Here is a 21445-nt window from a genome sequence, read left to right on the forward strand (position 1 = left end):
GACTTGGGGCAAGTTAATAATGAACTTGATGCTTATAGGAGAGAGGGGAAAGGTGTGAGCTGTTCCTCTGCATGGTTAGAGCTGACTCTAGGATGAGATTGACCTGGTTTAAGTAACTATTGCATATTAAAATAAAGGTTGGAGCCAGCCTGCTTAGGAGCAGGTTGATGAGTAGGTCTGCTTCATGCTCTCACACTGCGGCTGCACACTGGTGAGGAGCTGATTGCCATGGGGCAGAGCCTGGCACCACACCTGCAGTGAGACCCTCTCTTCTCCCCAGCTGAGCCCCTGGGGCTTGAATGAGCTCACCCTTACTAGGTTGAATGAATCTCAGTGTTTCTTAGTGCCTGTGAACCCAGTCATTGCAGTATTAAGGCTTTTCTCTTACTTCATACTGATGTAGGTACATAGTATCATAGAACAGTTAGGTGTTTAAAATACCCAGTCCCTGATGTTTACATATTAAAGCAAACTAAGTTTAGAAGGACTTTGTTTTCCTCTGGATTTCTCTCCTTCCCAGCTCGTTTGCAGAGGAGGAGACCAGCAAAGGGTTTCTTGCATTCTTTTCCTTTCCCCCCCAGGCTTTTATCAGCCCCTTGGCATGAACACCTGAGAACCTCCAGAGCCTTTATCTCCTCCACCTTCATAGCAGCTCCCTGCCATGGGGGAGTGTTATGGGGCCTGTTTTCAAGTCCCTGGGAAGATACTTCAGATTGTTTTAGGCTGTGGTAAGCTGGAAGCTGAGCTCTGGCATCCTAAAGCTCAGGCTGGTGCATAAATCACGGCCTCAAACCCTCATTTGTTTTCTTCACAAAGGATTTTAGCTTTTCTGAGGCTGGGAGGCGAAGAAAGAAAGAAACATCATCGAGTGTGACTCAAAAGTGTGTTTTATTGCTTTGTGTCTCTGTTCATGATTTGCAAGTGTAGTAAGGAGATACCTACATCGTATACAGAGCTGTAAAAAACAGAACTCATTGCACTCAATCAACATGTCTCAGGTCAGGATGCTATAAGTCCTCCCTAACAAAAGTGAAGTGAACCACTCAACCATTTCTTCCCACCAGGATTCAGGCAGAACTGCTGCTGAAGTCAGTGGAAGTGGGGGCTCACAGCAGAACAAGGGCATCAGGAGAGGAAGCAGCAAACCTTAGCCCCCAGGACTGTATAAACCTAAAAAGTGAAGTCCTTTAATCCACAATTACCTTCTCAGTGCAGCACTGTGTTACATGAGGCGTGCAAGGCATCCCTGCCCATGGCAGGGGTTGGGAACTGGATGATCTTAAGGTCCTTTCCAAGCCAAACCACCCTATGAGATGAAACAAGCAAACTCCCAGGACATACATGGCACTTTGATTATACATTACATGTATAAGCAAATATACATTACACAAAAAATCAAATATACATTACATGTATAATCAAAGAGGGTGATTGAAGTGAGGGCATTTCTACCTCATTTTGTAGCAAATTCAATTTGGAAAGTAATATCACACCCCCTTCAAACAAAGGTCCAGCAAATATCCCTCTTTCTCATCAGGTTCTCACTGATGCACAGCAGCATCAGGACTGACCTGTTCCTTTTGCCTGAGCCACAGAGCTCCATCGCTGGGAATAGAGAGGGTGTTTAGCTTTGGGAGCTAATTTGACAGCCTCATGTTGTGGAAGGAGCTGTGCTTTAGTGTGCAGTTCACAGCAGTGCCCGCCTGCTGCCCGTGTGTCTCTGCTCCATCTTCTCTTCAACTTAGGATAGAGTGCATGAGGAGTAGCATTGCGGATAACGCAGGTGATGGGCCTGTGCGGTGCCAGCTCCAGGAGATGGTGCAGATGCTCATGCATGTGGTCCTGGTGTGCCACGTTTCACATTGGGCTTCCCATTTGCAGGTCTAGAGAGGGGAGAAGGGGTTGATTTGCTTTCATGTGAAAGGAACAAGAAGGTGTTCGATGGATGGCTGCTGCTGAGCTGCTTTAGCCTTGGTCTGCAGCCTGGGACCTCCAAGAGCAGGCTGCGAAGTGCTCCTAAATCCATGGCAAACATTTCAGCTAGATACAGGCAGTAGAAGGACTTTAGGTCCTCCTTATCCTATTTAATGAAGATAATGAATTGTTACACTAATTAAGAAAGGCTTTTTAAGTACCCCTCTGATTTGTGCACTGTCCTCTCAGTGAGCCTTTCCCCACACTCAGAGGTGAATGAAGAAGAGCTCAGGGCTCTTCCTGGAGTTAGGGAAGTTGCTCTCAATCCACAAGGACTTTTGCTTGTTGCAAGCCTGTTCCCTGAAGAGGAGTTTTAGGGGAGGGTTAGGGTTGGGGTTAGGGTGTGCTCCCAAACTGCTTGGAGTCACTGGGCTCCAGCAACTGATGGTTTGCTGCTGCCTTAATGAGCTGAGGGTTTGGCACCGGTTTGCACTGCACATTCATCTGGGGGGGGGGAAATGAATCCTTCAGCTGCCAGCAAGAATCCCAGGCCAGCCCCTGAGGCGCTCTTGAATTGAGTGGATTGCGCTGTTAACTTCCCAAGCGCTTCATTTCAATAACTGGGAGCTGCGCGGAGCAGCAGGAATGCCCTCTCTAAATAAAAGCTTACATCGGCTACAATTGCTTAAACCAGAGCTGTGTCACTTCAGCGCTGCTGAAGCAAAGCTGGCCTCGAGGAGCTGATTTCCTGAGGCACTTGTAAGCCAGCTGCCCCATCGGTGCAACACGGAGCTGTGCAGAGCGGTTTTCCCCCTTAGGAGCAGGGCATCTTTGCACAGGGCTGGTAACAGGGGTTGATGTAAGTGAAGGATGCAAACCTCGCCCTCAAAGGGGTGAAAGAGCAGCTCTTTGTTAGCATTTAGCCCTTGGAAAGCCAGGCAGGGATCTGAAGAGGGCTGGGTAGGATAAATATCCATCATAAACAGGACAGGCTGGTCCCTTCTTCAGCCAGGTGAAAGCAAACACAGGTCTATGGCTGCAGCTGTATTCTGATATAAGATTACACCCAAGGGGCAAAGGCATTGCTGCTCAGTGCCTCTCTCCTTGCACACTGTTCTTGTTCTATACCAAGCTATTGTATTATTATTCCAAACCATTCCAAGGTTATTCCAGCAGTGATTTCTGATGTGTTCTGCCTTTCAGAAATGAAGAGTTGTAGGGATCCAATTCCTGTTAATTGAGGGGGAGGAAGGTTCTTTCTGAAGTACTAATTTGGACAGCTAACCCCCCCCTATTTTTTACCATGAATCCCATAAATGTACAACAATTGTCTGTATCCAATTTAAAAGACGCTTGATTTACAAGAATAAGGCTTCAGAGATGTGAATCAAACCTTCTGGTAACCCAGCTTTTCCAAGCGTGAGCCCGGCCAGAGCAGGAGCAGTGATTTTGGTGCTGGAGCACTCCCTTGCCACCAGCCCTGGGTTGGGTGCACTTGGCACCAGACCTGGTTTTGTGCAGAGCAGGGGGTCAATGTGCAGGAGCAAAATGTGAATTCCTCATGGATAAAAGGGTTTATTTTTGTCCAAAGTGGCAAATTGCAGTTCTTATTCTGATAGGGTTTTCCTGCTGACTCAGGGTGATGGGGGAGGCCATAAAGAAAGGGGTCCTGTCTGCCCGAGGAGATAGGTTAACTGTAAAGCTATACACATCTGCACTGCTGTCATCTAAGAAAGTCATCTAAGGCTGCACCAGCCCCTCTGCTGCTGTTCCTTAATGCCTGTTGGGGAAATAGAGGCACAAAGCCATGGTGATGGTGGTCCAAAATAGTGCAGAGGGGGATTTGGGATGCGATAGCTTTTATCTAATCTAATCCATGGCTCCAATGATGATTCTGAATGAACAGTCTGGGGAGGGGAAGGACTGAAATACGGTCACCCCAGGCTCAGGTTGGAGGCACATAGGAGCACATTGTGCCTGCCCTGGGAGCACACAAGTGTGGTTCATTACAAGCATCAAGTGATGCACAAAAGCTGCCACAAACACCTCATGTCTTTCTATTGCAGAGTCAGTGCTCAGTGATTTGAATTACTTAAGATTAAAGAAACAGACATGGGAGAAGAGAATCTTACCTCTCTTTTTTGCCCTTAATTCACTACGCATCCCCCTCCCAGCCACTGTGTATCGGATGAAGAAGGTTTAGGTTGGATTTTGGCACCTGCCTGCTTTATCCCTTGCGGGTAAGACGCTGCCAAGTTTCAGACACGCACCCTGTCACTCACTAACCTTTTACATCTGCATCTTCGTCTCTTGGTCCCTAAAATGAAGAAGAAAATGTGTCAGTTCAAAGACACCAACTCACAGCTCAGCAAAGAAACGCTGCAGTGAGGCAGGGCTGGCGTTCCCCATCAGCTTGCTATCTTCAGGACGTATAAAGATGGATAAACCCAGCTTGTTTTGGAGGAAAGCCATGCAAGGAAGCAGTGCTGCAGCTCACATTCCCCTCAGGTTTTCACATGAGTCACAGTACCAGCATCAGCCTGGGAGCACTGACAGGGAAGCAGGTTTCCTTGCTGTCTCTAGCAGCTCTGGCATGTTGCTGAAAACCCATTGGCATCAATTAATTCCTAGTGGGAATGCTGCAACTCTTCCCCATTTTAGCATCTAGGTGATTACTCTGGGATGTGTTCAGCAAAATACAATGCCTGGACATTCATTTTAGTATAAGAGCGGGGGGAATCTGCCCTTGAGGGCTGGGGCTGCAGCGATGGGCTGCAGCTCATGGGTTTTCACTGAGCATTCACATCAGCATTAAAAGGCAGGAAGAAATCACTGAGCGGTGTTTGTAGGTTAACTGGGGACCCTGGTGAGTGCAGAGGGGATTGGCACTAACTCCGGGCACTCTGCTGCAGCATCAGCCATTTCCCTCAAGGAGAATGATGTTTTGCTTGGGCTCATCAATGTTTTCTTCCTGCATTCCTTCCTATTGCTGCAGGCCCTGATGCTGAGCAGTTTGCAGGGCTGAAGGATGCTGAAAAATTAATTTTCAGCCTTCCAATACCTAAAGGGGCTACAGGAAACCTGGAGAGGGGCTTGGGACAAGGGCCTGCAGGGACAGGCCAAGGGGAATGGCTTTAACCTGCCAGAGGGGAGACTGAGATGAGCTCTTAGGCAGAAGCTCTTCCCTGTGAGGGTGCTGAGGCGCTGGCACAGGGTGCCCAGAGGAGCTGTGGCTGCCCCATCCCTGGCAGTGTTCAAGGCCAGGTTGGACACAGGGGCTTGGAGCAAGCTGCTCTAGTGGAAGGGGTCCCTGCCCATGGATGAGCTGGGTGAGCTTTAAGGTCCTTTCCAACCCAAACCAGGCTGTGGTTCTATGATATTCTATGATATTTCAGCTGGCTCGGCTGGTAAATTCATCTCCCACCAGCTCCAGGCTGTGGGGAGAGTGAGGATCCAGTTGGGTTCATTCAACAGCAAACCACTGTGGTGTTCCAGGCAAATGAGCTGAGCTGGTTTAATGGAATCAGTGCAACCTCTGGGGTACCTCAAAGCTGAACTGGTTTCAGTGAGCACTAAATTGATTTCAACACATTTGCACTTGCTGCTTGCTCAGGGTAGTGAAAGGTGAGCTTTCACCACAGGACTTTTTGCCTACCCAGAGATTCTGTGTTACTGCTTTAACTGCAGCAGCCTCTGAACCCGTGGGGTTAAGTTGCTCATTCGGTTACAGCTCAAGCTGCTAGCGAGAGTCCTGGCATTTGAATTCACAAGTTGTGTGCCAGGGCAGGTTTATTTTGTCAAAGTGTTTAGGTTCTGGTACTTTCATCCTTTGACTCACCAATATAAGCATGGTAGAGCCAATACAGTTTGGTAGAGTGAAGTTTTCTCTACTTATAATCTGTTTTTCTTCCATAAAGGGCTTTTCTAACCTAAATCATAGAAATCATGGAATGGTTTGGGTTGGAAACCACCATAAGATCATCGAGTTCCAACCCGCTGCCGTGGGCAGGGACACCTCACACTAAACCATGTCACCCAAGGCTCTGTCCAACCTGGCCTGGAACATTGCCAGGCATGGAGCATTCACCACTCCCCTGGGCAACCCATTCCAGTGCCTCACCACCCTCACAGGAAAGCACTTCTTCCTTATACCTAACCTGAGCTTCCCCTGTTTCATTTTAAACCCATCACCTTTTGTCCTATTGCTCCAGTCCCTATGATTCTGTGGTTCTAAACTGGTAACTATTTCTCAGCCTAAGCCTACTGGTGAGTACAATGCAGCGATTTTAGCAGCGGTCCTTCTCTAGGGCTGGCTGTCCTGGTTAGCTGGTGCCTATGTAAAGGGGATAGCTGGAAGATCTCTTCCCCTGAAGGCCAGGGCTGCAGTTTCAGGCTAAAGGAATGTCTATAGAGGGTTACGGGTGATGCTTACGTTGGCACAGGATGATGGTGACTGCCAGGGCGAGCAGGAGCAGGAAGCAGGCGACTGTCAAGGGAACCCAGATGAAGATGTCACATAGCAAATCCAGCCCTTTCTCCTCGCTGGTCTCTGCAGGAAGAGAGAAAGGGGAAGGTCCACCATGCGCTGGTGGAGCCAGGGGACCTGCCTGGTGTTCGGTGAGGCTGGTGGTGAAGCAGAGGGTTCCCCCTGCCCCGCCAGTGACCTCCACAAGTGCATCAGTTACTGCTGATCATTCACATCAGTGTCAAAAGGCAGAAGTAAACCCGTGAGTGGTGTTTGTCACTGGAGAACCCTGGTGACTTGAGAGGGAATTGGCACAGCAGTTCCTGGGAGGACGTGTAGCCAACGGTGTTCTTGTGTCCCCTGCTGAGTCCAAACCCATCCCCAAACCTCCCTCCACCTCTTCCCAGTGTGCCCAGGCATGAGACCCACTCATGCTTTTACACCATTTCCTACACAGGATGAAACGCTGGAGTTTGATCCTTCCAACTCTGCTAAAGCTCCATGGTTTTTCACACTCCCCACACCCCAAAACGCCTCCAGGATCCCCCTCGGTATCAATGGACCAGAGCCCAGCTCTTTCCCTCTCCCTTCATGCAGCAGAGCTACCTGAATCCGGGGTCTTCAGGCAGGGGTCCCTTTCGGTGATGTTGGGTGCTGGGGTGGTGGGTGCTGGGGTGGTTTTGGGTGCCACTGTGGTGGTGACTGTAAGTGAAAATGGATGTAGAATACAGTGAATATCTCCCTCCTGCCTTTGTGCCCTCTCACCCCAGGCCATGCCTCTGGCCACAGGGCTCAGGTCCAAGGGGACCTCATAGAGCCCACGTTGGGTTGTGACTCCCCCAAGACCCAGTAAGGAGCTGCAGGCTCCTTATTTCTCACTCCCTGCTCAGGGGGTGGTGATGGACTTTGCTTTAGTCTTATCCCTTAAGAGCCATGAATGGGATGGAGAAGCGGGATGGGGAGAGGTGATGCTGTGTCTGCCCCATCGCCTTTGCTTTTGGCCACGAGATGCAATCAGGGAGCCTCTGGCTGCACTGGTTATGAAATACCTTGGTCAAGCAAGCAGGGACAATGGGGTCTGTGGGAGAGGTGACCGGTTACAACAGGCAGGGACAAGAGGTGCTGGGTGTTTTGGCAGAGCCAATCAAGGTTGGGTGGAGGTGTTGCTGACCTGGGAGGAAGACAGGCTGGCCAGGGCTGAAGTAAAGGGCTTGGTTGGTGTTCATGAGGCAGAAATAGTTCCCCTCGTCCTGTGGCGTGAAAGACTTCACTACCAACCGGTAGAACCTGCTGTCTTTCCACGCCTCAAAGCGTTCGGATGTCCTCATACTATTCCCCCCAAAGGTGGTCCGGGAAAGGGAAGAGGTGAAGCCAATGAAGCGAAGGGTCCCAGCCTTGTCCTGCTGGACCCAGAATACGCCACTGTCCATGTTGCTGCTCTCACACTGCAGCACCAGCTGCTGTCCCACCCGGGGCTGCCTGATGCTGTGGATCTTCATCGTATCCCTCTGGCCACGGATCCCAGGGCAGCCTGTGGGAGAGGAATCCTTGTGGGAACCACTCTGGAGGAGCCATGTTCCTTCCAGACAAACCAATTCCTTGTCCGTGAGGTCAAATGCAAAGGGAGGACCATGCTGCCTGCATGACTTGAAGGTTTCATTGGAGTCCTTGCTGGGACTGTGCATGAAGGCTGCTCAGCAATCAGCCACCTGGGCTTTAAGGGTGAGTGCTGCCCTTAAAGCCTTCCAGCCGCCTTCTCAGGCGTGTTACCCCTTCCCAGCCTTCCCAAAGTGACTCCTTAAAAACACTGACTGCTAAATCCCCCTGTTTCCCATTCCCCCTCCCCTCTAGAGCCACTTCTCCAGCCAGGCTCCCTTCCCAGCACAAATGATGCTGCAGCCACCCATCCATCCGTGCTGCTTTCACCTCCACCGAGCAAACCTCAAAGCCACCCTTTTTGCTTTGCTTTTTACATTCCCTTTAACCATTTAGCCCAGTTTCTTGGATTCAGGGGCAGGGATTTACTTGCCCATCCCGGTGAAGGTGATGCACAACCCCATAGTGTCCATACTCACAGAGCCCCAGTGTGAGCAGCAGGAGCAATGCAGGAGCCCCAGTCATCTCCTTGGTGGAGCGGAGCAGAGCTGATCTTGCTTGCTTGACTTGGGTAGGCTGTGCTGCTCTTTGGGGAGGATGTGATGTCACCAGGGCCCTCTTGGGCGATGTTCAACATCTGCAGCAAAATAAGGAGAAAAATGAGACTCCTGAAGAAAACCAGCTCTCATCCAGAATTCGGGCTCATTTATCACTGCAGCTCTTAACGGTGCCGCAAGGATTTTGCCTCAATGACTCCCCTAGAGATCCAGACTGATGGTGCTCATGTTTGAGATAGGATCAGCCCCTGCAGCCGTCTGGGGGTTCAGAGCAGCTCCAGCTCCACACAAGTGATGGACAAAGCCAACGCTTTGGCTGCAGGCCCCAGGCTGCAGGGATTCTGCTGCCTTCGCTTGTGCTCACCCGCAGCGTCTCACATGGATGGCAGAGCACACCCTGTCTCACCACCACATGGGTGTTTCATGGCAAGTGTTGTTTACCCCGAGCACACGTGTGGCTGCCCTGCAGCTGAGCTCTTCAGGTGCTGCTGGGGTGTTCTCTTTGCAACCCCTCTCTGCAGTTGCTCTGCAGAAGCCGCTCAGCGCGAGGCAGGTGGTCTGTGATGTGAAACCCATCGAGAGAGCCCATGCCCTCGAGTTGTGCTTTTGACATCTTGTGGTTTGCTTCTGGAACCACAGGGTCTTCCGCCCTGCCAGCAAACCCCTGCGTGCTTCAACCGGGAGGGCCCTTGCTGCTGCCTCCAGTGACCACTTGCACATGGGTATGGGTGATGCTTCCTTGAACTGCGATGCTGGTGGGCTGGTGCGTTATAGATCTTCTTACTGGCACTTCTTGGCTTTCCTGTTGGTTGCTTTTCTGTGGGAGGTGTTTTTCTATGACTCCGTTGCACAGAAATCCCCCTTTTTCCTTGGTTGTGTCAGGAACCAGGTGCTGCTGATGCCATTGCCGTTGCTATTGCGGCTGCTGCTTAATGATGAGTGAAGGAAAATGGGTTAGGAGCTGGCTTTATTCCATTGGGCATCAAAGCGTGTTGGTGAGTGAGGAAAGCTGCTGTTAGGCCCTGCTGGGATGTGTGAAATTCATACTGAGGCTGTGAGACTTGTGATGTCTGCCTGAAATAGAGCAGGTTTTGGCAAAAGGAAGATAAAATGGGTTTCATCAGTTAAATGCCATTACAGGGATCTGGATCTCACAGTCCCATCAAGGAAATGTCAGACTTGAGCTCTATGTCACCTCTGAGCACTCCATGATGTGATGTCCATCTCCAGATGGGACATCAAGTGGTGATACTTGCATAGGCTCCTCCTGGTTTCAGTGGGCAGCTCTTTCTCCTGATCCTAAGTAGAATTCACCTTCCCTTTATAATGGGGTAAGCTGCTCTTGGGAATTGTCTGTCTCCATAAGCTGATGGAGGAATATAGACAAGGAACTGAAACCATGGCCTGCCTTGTAGATGACTGCAGTTGAGTCTTACGTTTTCTGAGATGCAGAAGTGAGCTGGTCCCTGCCATCCACCAGGACTGTTGTGTGGGTGCCTCCTAACTTCATCACTACTACACCTCAGTGACAGCAAATGGGATTTCAGAAGCAATTTCCAAAGTACAACCTGAGACCAAAGTAGGAAAATTCCTCATTCCCATTTTTCAGTATGGTTCAAATGGGAGTGAGTTTGCTGGCAAAAGAGGGTGGTTCAGGTGTTTGTCAGGACCAGGTTCTCACTCTGATGTAGGGTGTGGATGCTTAACTACAGTGCATAGTGTGTCCTCAGACGTATAGTGATGGATGTGCTATACATCTAAAGGTTCATTCAGGAGGTGATGTTGCCTTTTAGCAAGGACATCTTACTTATCTCTCTTCATTATGAATCTCAATGATCTTAAAGGTCTTTTCCACCCTGGTTGATTCTATGATTCTATGGATCAGTGCAGGGTAACAAACCGGAGCGCAGAGGTTCCTCTCCTGGGTGTAGAGGTGTCCTAGATCTTGGTCCTCATGGCCTGAGCTGGTTTCCATGCAAGGCCACTGTTCCCTTTGTTACATTCAGACTCTGTGTCACCATTCTCCTTTTTCTCTTCACACACGTACTTGCTGAAGCGCTTTGTGACTCATCACTGCACGAATGGTGCCACCAGCCCCTGTGTCTTGTGACTCCTGCCCATTGTGCTGGGGAGTCACAGGAGATGGCTTCAGGGGGAGCTATTCCCTTCTGCTGCCTGCAATAGACTGCTCATAAATATATCCTTTAAAGGCAAGACAAAAGCTTCTTGTCAGCAGAGAGATACAGCTGCAAGGGGGGGTGTCACACATCTTTCTTCTGCATGGACACTCTGTTGGCCAGAGGGATCCAGGCAAGTGTAGCTCCAACAGAGACATCTGTATATGATTGGACAAGACCACCCCTTTCCTGTCCCCCCATCTCATGGCTCTGAAATAATAAATGAGCTGGGGCAGGGATCATTTGTTTATAGAACCATAGAATGGTTTGGGTTGGAAACTGCCTTAAGATCATCCAGTTCCCACCCCCCTGCCATGGGCAGGGACACCTCACACTAAACCATGTCACCCAAGGCTCTGTCCAACCTGGCCTTGAACACCGCCAGGGATGGAGCATTCACAACCTCCCTGGGCAACCCATTCCAGTGCCTCATCACCCTCACAGGAAAGAACTTCTTCCTTAGATCCAATCTAAACTTCCCCTGTTTAAGTTTTAACCCGTTACCCCTTGTCCTATCACTACAGTCCCTAACGAAGAGTCAAGAGCTTCTGGCTTCTGTGGTTAGGTATGGCTCAGCGTGAAGCTGCTCCTGTTTCACAGAGTAATAAGGACAGCTAAACCAGTTGCACTGTTTGATTATGGAAATGTCCAGGCACAAGCAGGACCTCCAGGAAAAGCTCCCATTTAAAACCAACACTTGTATAAAGGATTTACGTCAGTGATGTAAGTTTTATATTGATCACCTGGTCCAAAACTGGGAGCAGGAAGTGGCCAATAAAATCAGTTAAGGAATGTCTGTCTAGTTTGGTGTTTTGTCCTCTAGATGGTATTTTGCAATAGACTTGGCATTGTTAGACTGGGGGCCTAAGTCAGACCAGTGAAACAGCAGCATTAGTAACACGTTAGTAGTGTATATTAATGTAACATATATTAATGTATATTAATATAACATATTCTATTGTGGTGCCACAGTTGTGACAAAGGAAGAAGGAGAAACTCAACCAGTTGCTTCTGCAGAGCATCATATAAGATGTCAGGGCACCAAAGAGGTTTGTTAGCCAGTAGAAGGTAATTCCTTTCTCTTTTCCCAAACCTAGCTATTTTACTCATAGATAAGGTTGTCGGGCTCTGATTGCTGGTGAACTCCAACCTAAGTTGCCTTTGACAGAGGTTTATCTTTATATGTTAGGACCAGCTTAGGGCTGTATTTAATGAATGTCAAATAATTAAGCATAAGGAGACAGGAGAAAGGAGAGAAGAGACAAAATTATGCAGGGAACAGACTGACAAGAGTGTTGGAAGCCTTTCTTGAATGGAGCTTGGCAGGAGGTGAGTTCAGGATTCACTTTCTCTATGGTTGCTTGCATCCACTGAACAGAGAAGACAGGGAAATGAGAAGGAGCTCAGGGCATCATTGCTGAAGGAGATGCTGAGTTTCACATATGATTGATTTCTCAGTCATTTTGGGTAAGGATCTCAGTGACTTCTTCATGGTGGTAAGAAACTCTTCAGCTTCTGAGCATCGGTAATACCAGACATCACGTGGAAGCCTCAGCAAGAGCACATCTCAGGACATGGGAATTACACTGCGATCGACAGCTGGTAGACATAAAAGGAGCATCAAAATGATCATCCTCTCTGAGGTCCCTTGTTCTGTTGTCCATGGTATCTCCTCATAGTGCTTCAGGAGGGCTCCCCATTGCAAAGCACTGATGTGGCGCTGCTGATGATGAGCAAGCGCTGCTTGGTCCCTGCAAGTGATCAGTGATGGGATTGACGCTGGACTGTGCGTGCTTCAGTGCTGCTGATTCTTCCTCTCATTACCCTTTAGAAGATCTCCTTCATGAGGAGGAATGGAAAGTTCTAATGAAGAGTTCAAAATCTAGCCCCAGATCACACAATCTTGTTTCAAACAGAGGGGAAAAAGAATCTTGAGACTGAAGCACACAACTTTTTCCTGTGTGAAATGAGCCTGTGGTTTATGAGCAGCTTGCTGCCCCCCTCTTTGCAAAGCTGCACCACCAAAGGGGTTTGTAGAATGTCAAGTGCAACTGTCACACACCAGATGCTATCTTTCCACTGTAGCTGTTTCCAACTCGGTGGCCAACACTGCCCTTTCTTCTGTGTACTCTCACACACCTCATTTACAGTGTGCAAACCACAAGCGCTCCTGAGCCTTCATCTCTCCATGGTGTTGACCTTTAGCTTGGTCACTGGGTTGGAGATCTCCCTGATCTCCGTGTTTGCTGGTACCTCAGCTTTGAGTTTGATAAGGATGTGCAACGAGTTTTCCTTGCACAGGCTTCCCACACTTGATGCTGCGAACCGCACAAGGGTCTCTCTGGAGAAGGTGAATGTGAAATGATGCATGCAAGGAAAAGCAGTCCTTAGTCTATAACTAATGGCTGTTCCACTGCTGCTCTGATTCTTTACCTCCTGCATCAGGATGACTTGGAGCATATATTTCAGTGTCATTTGCAGCTTGTTGCTCAGGGCAGGAATACACAATCCCAGCCCCAGGAATATTCTGTCTCAATTTCTTTGAAGAGACTGATGATAGGAAATATCCCAACTTGGATTTTGCATTCGGTGCTGATGTGAAGGCAGAATGTGAAGCGCTGGAGCTGGGTGTCAGCACAGCCCAGCACAGCTCCTTGGTAACCAACAAGTTTACCTTGTGCGTATGCTGGACAATGGTTGCACCTTAAGCTTTGCTGAGGAACAACAGAGGTTCTGCCCATGACTCTCTACGCAGGGCCCCCATCAGCATCTCCTCCCGTGGTGGTACCCAAAGAGATGTCAGATGTGGTGGCTTTCTGACATGGGCCATGCTGCAGTGTGGAAGAGCAGCACATACCCATCACCTCCCATGATGCCCTGCCTCTCCCCAAAGACATCTGCCCCATACCTGGGCTTTGTGTTGTATTTTGTGCTGCCTGCATGGCTCCAGCTCTCTGCACTGGAAGGGAACAACAGGATATGTGGTGGGCACGATCACACACGTAGCTCTGGGGACAGAGATGTCTCTTAAGCCACAGCCTTCCTCCCTGCACAGCCTCATGACGGGAGGGTGATGTACCCGGTGTTTTGGTACCCAACCTCTGACTGGATGTTTTAACAACTAGCAGAGAAGAAGAGCAGGAAAACCAATGTGGCTTGCAGCTTGGGCAGGGTAAGGCTTGCTCCATTGTGCTTGTAGCGTGGAGGAAGGTGTGGGGTGGGATGGGACACGGGGCTGACTGCAGCAGGCAGAGTGCTGGTGGTTGGCACCAGCTTGTGGGCTCAGTGCTTTGCTTTGGGTGCATCCTTTGGCAATTGTTTCGGGTGCATCATCAGGCAATTTTTTTGGTGTTCCCTGGAAGAAGTCAATGTTGTAAAACCTTGCCTGCAGACACCCAAGGTTTCTGCAGGATTGGGTTTTCTGCTGCATCATGCAGAGGCTCAGTCTGGTTTGGGTAAGATGAAATTTAGCTCTTCGTTACTGCCCGACCCAAAACCAGCCAATAGTGTAGGAGGAGACAAGCTTATGGGTCCCTGCATCAGCCTAAAGGCTCCCAACCCCTCCAAGGAGCTTTGTGGAGAGAATGGAGAGGGCTTTGAAGTAGGTTTCCTTCTCCTATTGACTTCCAGCTGCTTTCTGTGAGTGACTTGTCTTAGGGCTTTTGGGGTTTTCATGTTAAATGGGCTGAAGTTGTTTGTGTGAGAGCCCCATTGCAACAGCACACGGACACGATGTCCTTGGCAAAGAGCTCTGTGCTGATGCCATCATTGGGATATTTTTGGGGTGTTTCACAACTGGTTTTACTTTATTAACAAGATCAGAAAGTGCAAATAGCAACAGTGATGCTCAGCTGCCTGAAAGTGATGCAGTCCCCTTCATACACTTGTTTACCTTAAAACCTAGATGAGAAGCTGAGTCTTAGCAGGGGAGGAATATTAAACCTCCTATTGCAAACATTTAAGGCATGGGGAGAGCTTTGTTTCATGGAAAAGGAGCCCTGGTGTATAAACTCCAGGTAAGCTTTCCCAGAGCAAGGTGGCAGAGAAGCAAAATGCTTTGCACAAACGGATGTGTAACTTGCTCTGATGCGTGCTCCAGGTAAATGAATGCTGGAATAACCAATGTCTGTATGTACTTCCACAGGAGCTGCAGCGCTGGGCGCACACAGTGTACACACACTGATAGGCACAAATAGCTTTTGCTCCAGCAAATAACATTTAATTCAATAACCAGAAATAATATTGAATAAAATGAATGATAATTTGGAAGAGACAGTGTCTGGTTTATGCAGAGCACAAATTGAATCTGTTACTGTTTCTGGTCTAGTGAATGAAATGCAATAAGGGATACATGGGCAAGAAGTACTTGTGCTGCCAGTGGGGTTTTTCTATAGGTATCTGTCAATCCATGTCAATCCATGTAACTGTCAACATATACGTATAGTACATAGAGAGTAACACACATATATATAGTTATATATATTATATAATACGTAACACAATATATGAAATAATAAATGATATGGTCATTTATAATACATTTAAATATATATATATTTAAATCTAACACATTTATTTAGAATACATACACCTATAATATAAATTTTTATATATTAACATTGCAATATTGTAATCATAGTTGTAATACAGAGTAATATAAAATTAATGCAATAATAATATAATCAATGTAGTATTAATGACAATAAATTAACATATTTACTTATATAATTGTATAATATAATTGAATAGTCTAATAATATAATTATAATGATAACTACATAATATACAATTATATCACAATATATTTTATATTTTTATATATTATATATTACTATACATAAACATTTATATATTTATTGTAAACATATATATGCTTACATGTAACCTAATATATATATGCTTACATGTAACATAATATATAACTATTTTAATATATATACTATATTCAACTGTAATATATAACGTATAATGCATAACATAACATATAATTTATAAGTGATAATAATAATAATGCATAGTTAGAAAACCAGTTGCTATAACCAGCTCTCAATCTATATGATGCAACGTTTCTATATTTAAGACTCCTGTTAACTGCTTGGTAGCCTAAACAGCAGAGTACCACCATGAGCTGCTGTGTGCTGAGAGTATAGGAGGGCTTTTGCGTGTCGGATGCTTCTGATAGATGGGGAAGAGCCTTGCCCGTGCCCCTGCTCATGTGTAGGGCTGTCTCATGTGCTAAAGGGATTCAGGAGAAGCAAGTGAGAATTGGGCTTTTTTTGCAGCTTCTCGGACGTATCTGGTGGCAGAACCACATTTAGAGCTCCCATCTAACAGGTCTGGGCTGGATGTCCTGCTGGGAATCCATTTTTCCTACCAGGAGGATGTATTCAATAAGCAGCTGTTGTGCACGGAGCTGTTCTGACCCAGGATTAATCAGAAGGAATTTAAACAGCACTCATGGACATAGGCAGGAAGAGTGGGGTACCAAGAGCCAATGGAGTTCAACAAGGACAAATGCACATCTTGCACCTGAGTAAACCCAATCCCAGAGTGCAGCAAAGGCTGGGATCTGCCCTGGGAGCAGCTCTGTGGAAAGGGACCTGGGGATCCTGGTGGGCACCAGCTCAGCAAGAATGAACACTGTGGCTGTGGCAGAGAAATCCAATGGGATGCCAGGGAACATCAACAAGGGCATCACCAGCAGGGATAAAGATGTGATTATCCTGTTGTGCTCAGTGCTCATCAGGCCACAGCTGGAATACTGTGTTCAGTTTTGGTCCCCACTGTACAAAAAGGATGTGGACGGGCTGGAGAGGGTCCAGAGAAGGGCCACAAAGATGATCCAAGGACTGGGAAGCTGTGTGAAAGGCTGAGAGAGATGGGACTTCCAGCCTGGAGAAAAGGCTGCTCAGGGGAGACCTTGTCACCGTGTTCCGGGATTTAAAGGGTGGCTGCAAAGAAGAGGAGACTCCCTTTTTATAAGGAGCCCCATGGAAAAGATGAGAGGTGATGAGCACAAGTTATTCCCAGGGAGATTCTGACTGGACACAAGAGGAAAATTATTCACAGTGAGAATGATCAGCCATTGGGATAATGTCCCCAGGGAAGTGACTCCCCAGCACTTAAGATTTGGCTGCACAGAGTGCTGGGACACCTGACCTTGGCCATGCTTTGCCTGGAAAGGTTGGACCAGATGATCCTTGAGGTCCCTTCCAACCTGGGATTCCATGATTCTATGATTCTATGATGTGTATCTCCTTTCCCTTTGCACAGCTTTCAAGTTCCATCACTTAATAGAGATGTTATTCATCCTTTCTCCATCAGTGCAACCCAACTCGGCTGTGTTTATGACCCTGCAAAATGACTCTTTATATATTTAGGAGCTTTAAAATCAGATCCAACTTCTCCTTTTGTGTGTCACTATCTTGTTTTCAATTGAATGCTTTCAGCTGAACATGATTTGATTTACTTCCGTGTCTTATAAATGCAAAGAAGTAGGTATATAATAATACAAGGAATAGCCACATAAAAATGACTGGGCAGCTTAAAAGAATAAAGAGAAATGGAGCACAGCCAATATTAGATCAGCAACTGACACATTCTGGTAAGGATGACAGGGTTTCAAGATCTGTGTGCACAAGTTCTACATTAAGACTACTTACTGCAGTGCCTGAAATACCTCTATTCCTGCTCTGCTCTCTGTCTTTTGAATATCTTAATGCTTTCATGGTATGCATGCACTGTTGCTGAAAGAATAATGGCAGTATTTTTTAAATACAGAATACATAGAATATAGAAAATATAGAATATGTGTATATATATGAAGGTGTACAGATTATAAGTCTATATAATATATAGACATATATATTATATATATTGTATATATGTCTATGTAATATATAGACATATATAGACGTATATATGTCAAATATGTTCTAGATAGAGTATAGAATATACATAGAATATATATCTATATAGACTATAAACCATTAAGATAATAAAGCAATAATAACAGCAGATCATTGCAGTGTGTAATTTTGCCCTCTTTTACAACTCCTTGCCCAGTGGTTCACAGGGATGGGTACAACACAGGTAATGTTTTGTGCTTAGGATCTGGGAAAAACTCCTTGTTCTACTCAAAGCCCTTTTGTCTTTGTCCGGTCTTTGGGCTGACTCCTTCTGTCATGTAAGATGACAGCAATCATTTATGCTGGTGTGAGGGTTTGGGGTCATGGATAAAATCCCAGTGTTTTCCTTTCTAGGTATGGATGTTCCCTGCTGCGGGGAGCAGGAGGACAGTGGGGGACAGCAGATGGCTGCTCCATCCTCAGAAGGAAAGGAGGAATAAATCAGGGCCTCTCATTTGCCAGGGCACTGTGGCTGGGTAGCATTGGGATGGGCAGTTCTGTTACCTGCATCTCTCCATCCATGGATGCAGGCACCAAGCCGTTAGCAGAGATGCACAGAAATATATTCCCATTAGTTTGCATGATGGAATCACCCCTTTTCCCCCATGTGCCATAACTCAGCATCCCTGACTTTTGGCTGGTGTCACCACCGTGCTCTCAGCACAATGCCAAGGTAGGAAAGAAAACCAAAGAAGCTGCAGGTATCAAGGGACCAGGTCATTTTCTCAGACATAAAAGCGTATTTTTATTAGCATTTCTGTTTCTTATGTGTGCTCTGGGAAAAGTCTATGAAATGGAGGTGATTTTTTCCCCCTGGCTCCCATGGCTGTGAAACTGCTGCTAAAATCCCTCCAAGGTTTAATGTTAAAACACCCTACTGAGGGGTATAGGAATTAGAGCAATTTATTTCATCATTTCCATTGGTAAAGTGCCAAACCTGCGTATCAACAGGACTGGGGACATTCCTGACCTCTCCTGTTTTGACTGCACACAGATGATGTGGAATTTGGGGTTTTTAGGGTTTTTCCTTTCAAATTTCAAAGGAACAACAAAGTCAAATTGGAGAATTTGGACACTGAACAAACTCTTCCTGCCTGTTAGAGTTATCCAGAGAGCTGAGGGGTAAATCCCCATCCTTTGAATGGGTGTTACTGGAGTTGGGTGGCTGAAGGCTATCAAGGCAAGGTGGTGCTGTCCTGGGGGGGTTTGGTGAGGGCTGGACACTGTGAGGATGGCCTGAGCATGGGGATGGAGGGAGAAGGAGTGAACCAGGCAGGGTTATCCCTAAGGCTGCTCATCTTCCCGTGGGAGAGGGGGACTGTACTGGTACAGCCTGCCTTTTGCTGCCCTGGCTGCTTGGACATAGGAGAGCATCTCCTGTGCTGGCCGAGAGGTGAAGCAGGTATGGACATTAAGGTCAGGGTGCCTCAAGCATGGCAAATAGAGCTGGGATCTCAAAAGCAGCTGCAGGCAGAGGGAAAACCCTGGGTTTGAAAGAACAAAGCTGTGCCCATGGGGAGTTCCAAAGGGGTTTCCTCGTATCTGTCCTGTACAAAACACACATCATAACAATCATCTGCTCCTGGGGTGAAGCTCTGTGCACTGAGCACTTGCAGGGTAGAACAATGGTGGGTTTGGTTCATTTGAGCTTTCACAGAGGCTAAAATATGCTGCTGGTATGGTGTGTCAGAGAGGAGATTCTACAGGACCCCCACTGCAGCATCTCTGGTGGGATGGGGTCTGGAGTGGCCCGAGAGCCTGGTGAGCATCCCAGGCTGAGGAAGCTGGCTTGGTGTGGTCCATTGATGGCTTTATCACTGCATCACTTGGGGGAAACATCCATCCAAGGAGCTGGGCTTGAGACCAAGCCCTCCAGAGAAACCTGTATTAACGTGGAGAGCAGCCTTTCCCAGCAGCTGGGAGGGGAGGGAGGGAGCCCGGAGGGATGCTGCGGTGCCACTGTCATGCTTTACACCCACACAAGCTCTTCCCATGCCAGTGTTTGCCCTGGCCCTGGGGTCTGTGGAGCCACATCAGCCCTTGTCCTGTGGGCAGCTGTAAAGACACGTGCAGTGTGCAGGACAGGAGGGCCCAGCAGTAAAGAGAAGCTGCTGGCTTTCCCACCCACACTGCGCCACCTTCCCCTTGCAATCGCTGTAGCCGATGCAGCCTTGTGCTGGTGCCTGTGGCTGAGCAGAGGTGTGTTTGCCCTGCGCTCAGCACCATGCTGGACTTCCAGCCACATGTAAATCTTGCAGACCTGAGCAGTGGCTGAGCCTTGCTAACATCCCTGGGGGGACCTACCCTGCTTCTGGCAGCACTCAGGGCTGAGCATCCATGGGCATCACTCGGGGCTCAGCACACATGGGCATCACTCGGGGCTCAGCACACATGGGCATCACTCGGGGCTCAGCACACATGGGTATCACTCAGGGCTCAGCACACATGGGTATCACTCAGGGCTCAGCACACATGGGTATCACTCAGGGATCAGCACAGATGGGTATCACTCGGTGCTCAGCACACACAGGCATCACTCGGGGCTCAGCACACATGGGTATCACTCAGGGATCAGCACACACAGGTATCACTCGGGGCTCAGCACACACAGGTATCACTCGGGGCTCAGCACACATGGGTATCACTCGGGGCTCAGCACACATGGGTATCACTCAGGGCTCAGCACACACAGGCATCACTCGGTGCTCAGCACACACAGGCATCACTCAGGGATCAGCACACATGGGTATCAGGGCTCAGCACACATGGGTATCACTTGGGGCTCAACACACACAGGCATCACTCAGGGCTCAGCACACATGGGTATCACTCGGTGCTCAGCACACATGGGTATCACTCGGGGCTCAGCACACGGGTATCACTCAGGGCTCAGCACACACAGGCATCACTCGGTGCTCAGCACACACAGGCATCACTCAGGGATCAGCACACACAGGCATCACTCAGGGATCAGCACACATGGGTATCAGGGCTCAGCACACATGGGTATCACTTGGGGCTCAACACACACAGGCATCACTCAGGGCTCAGCACACATGGGTATCACTTGGGGCTCAACACACACAGGCATCACTCGGGGCTCAGCACACATGGGTATCACTCGGGGCTCAGCACACATGGGTATCACTCGGGGCTCAGCACACATGGGTATCACTCGGGGCTCAGCACACATGGGTATCACTCGGGGCTCAGCACACGGGTATCACTCAGGGTTTAGGACACATGGGTACTGCTTGGAGCTCAGCACACTCAGGGTTCAGCACACATGGGTATCACTCAGGGCTCAGCACACACAGGCATCATTCGGAGCAATCCACGCTGGCTGTGCCAAGTTGCTGGGCTCAGGGCCAGCCCCGGCTCCCTCTGTTTGTTCCCAGAGGTGCTGTTGGCCTTCAGGCTGTGCCAGGTGCTTGTCCTTGCACACATGGCTTTGTCTGGCTCTCATCTCCTACTCCTGCCTGTTTGCAGTCTCCCATGGGACAAGACTCCCTCCCAGACCTGCTCCCCCTGGAGCTTTTCGCTCTGCTTTAACTCTTGCTTGGGCAGAGGCCATGGTTTCTTGCCTGCTCTGCATCCATGTTCCCACTGAGCAAGGCCACAAGACACCAGCTTATAAAGCAAAATGGCTAAGAGTTGTATTCCCTGTTGCTAACAAACATGTCTGTACAGGGCCTTTACAAGCTGTGCAGAGAACTGCCCCTCCATCTACCTGTTGCTCTCAAAGCGTTCATTACCAAAGTCCTATCAACCAGCATTAGCAGGAGCAAAGCAAAAGCACCTTCATGCTGTCCTATAGATGAACATAGA

General features: G+C 48.3%; 1 protein-coding gene across 1 annotated transcript; it reads right to left on the minus strand.

The window, feature by feature from the left end:
• Positions 1-1450: 1450 nt before the first annotated feature.
• On the minus strand, positions 1451-8886 carry CD8A (CD8 subunit alpha). Its single transcript, XM_062624302.1, has 6 exons — positions 8455-8886; positions 7551-7910; positions 6986-7081; positions 6347-6463; positions 4201-4231; positions 1451-1883 (listed from the first exon to the last, which is right to left on the minus strand). The coding sequence occupies exons 1-6, from the start codon at positions 8498-8500 to the stop codon at positions 1829-1831; spliced, it is 705 nt and encodes a 234-aa protein (XP_062480286.1). The 5' UTR covers positions 8501-8886; the 3' UTR covers positions 1451-1828.
• Positions 8887-21445: the final 12559 nt, after the last annotated feature.

The sequence above is a fragment of the Pezoporus occidentalis genome, unplaced genomic scaffold, assembly GCF_034315485.1.
Source record: "Pezoporus occidentalis ecotype Australia unplaced genomic scaffold, CSIRO_AGI_Poc_V1 ctg265, whole genome shotgun sequence".
NCBI lineage: Eukaryota > Metazoa > Chordata > Aves > Psittaciformes > Psittacidae > Pezoporus > Pezoporus occidentalis.

Coding starts and splice junctions, on each gene's coding strand:
- CD8A (XM_062624302.1), bottom strand. CDS start 8,500: ATGACTGGGGCTCCTGCATTGCTCCTGCTGCTCACACTGGGGCTCT. Junction 4,232..6,346: donor CACCATCATCCTGTGCCAAC/GTAAGCATCACC, acceptor TCTTCATTTTAG/GGACCAAGAGACGAAGATGC. Junction 1,884..4,200: donor CGAAGATGCAGATGTAAAAG/GTTAGTGAGTGA, acceptor TCCCCTCTCTAG/ACCTGCAAATGGGAAGCCCA.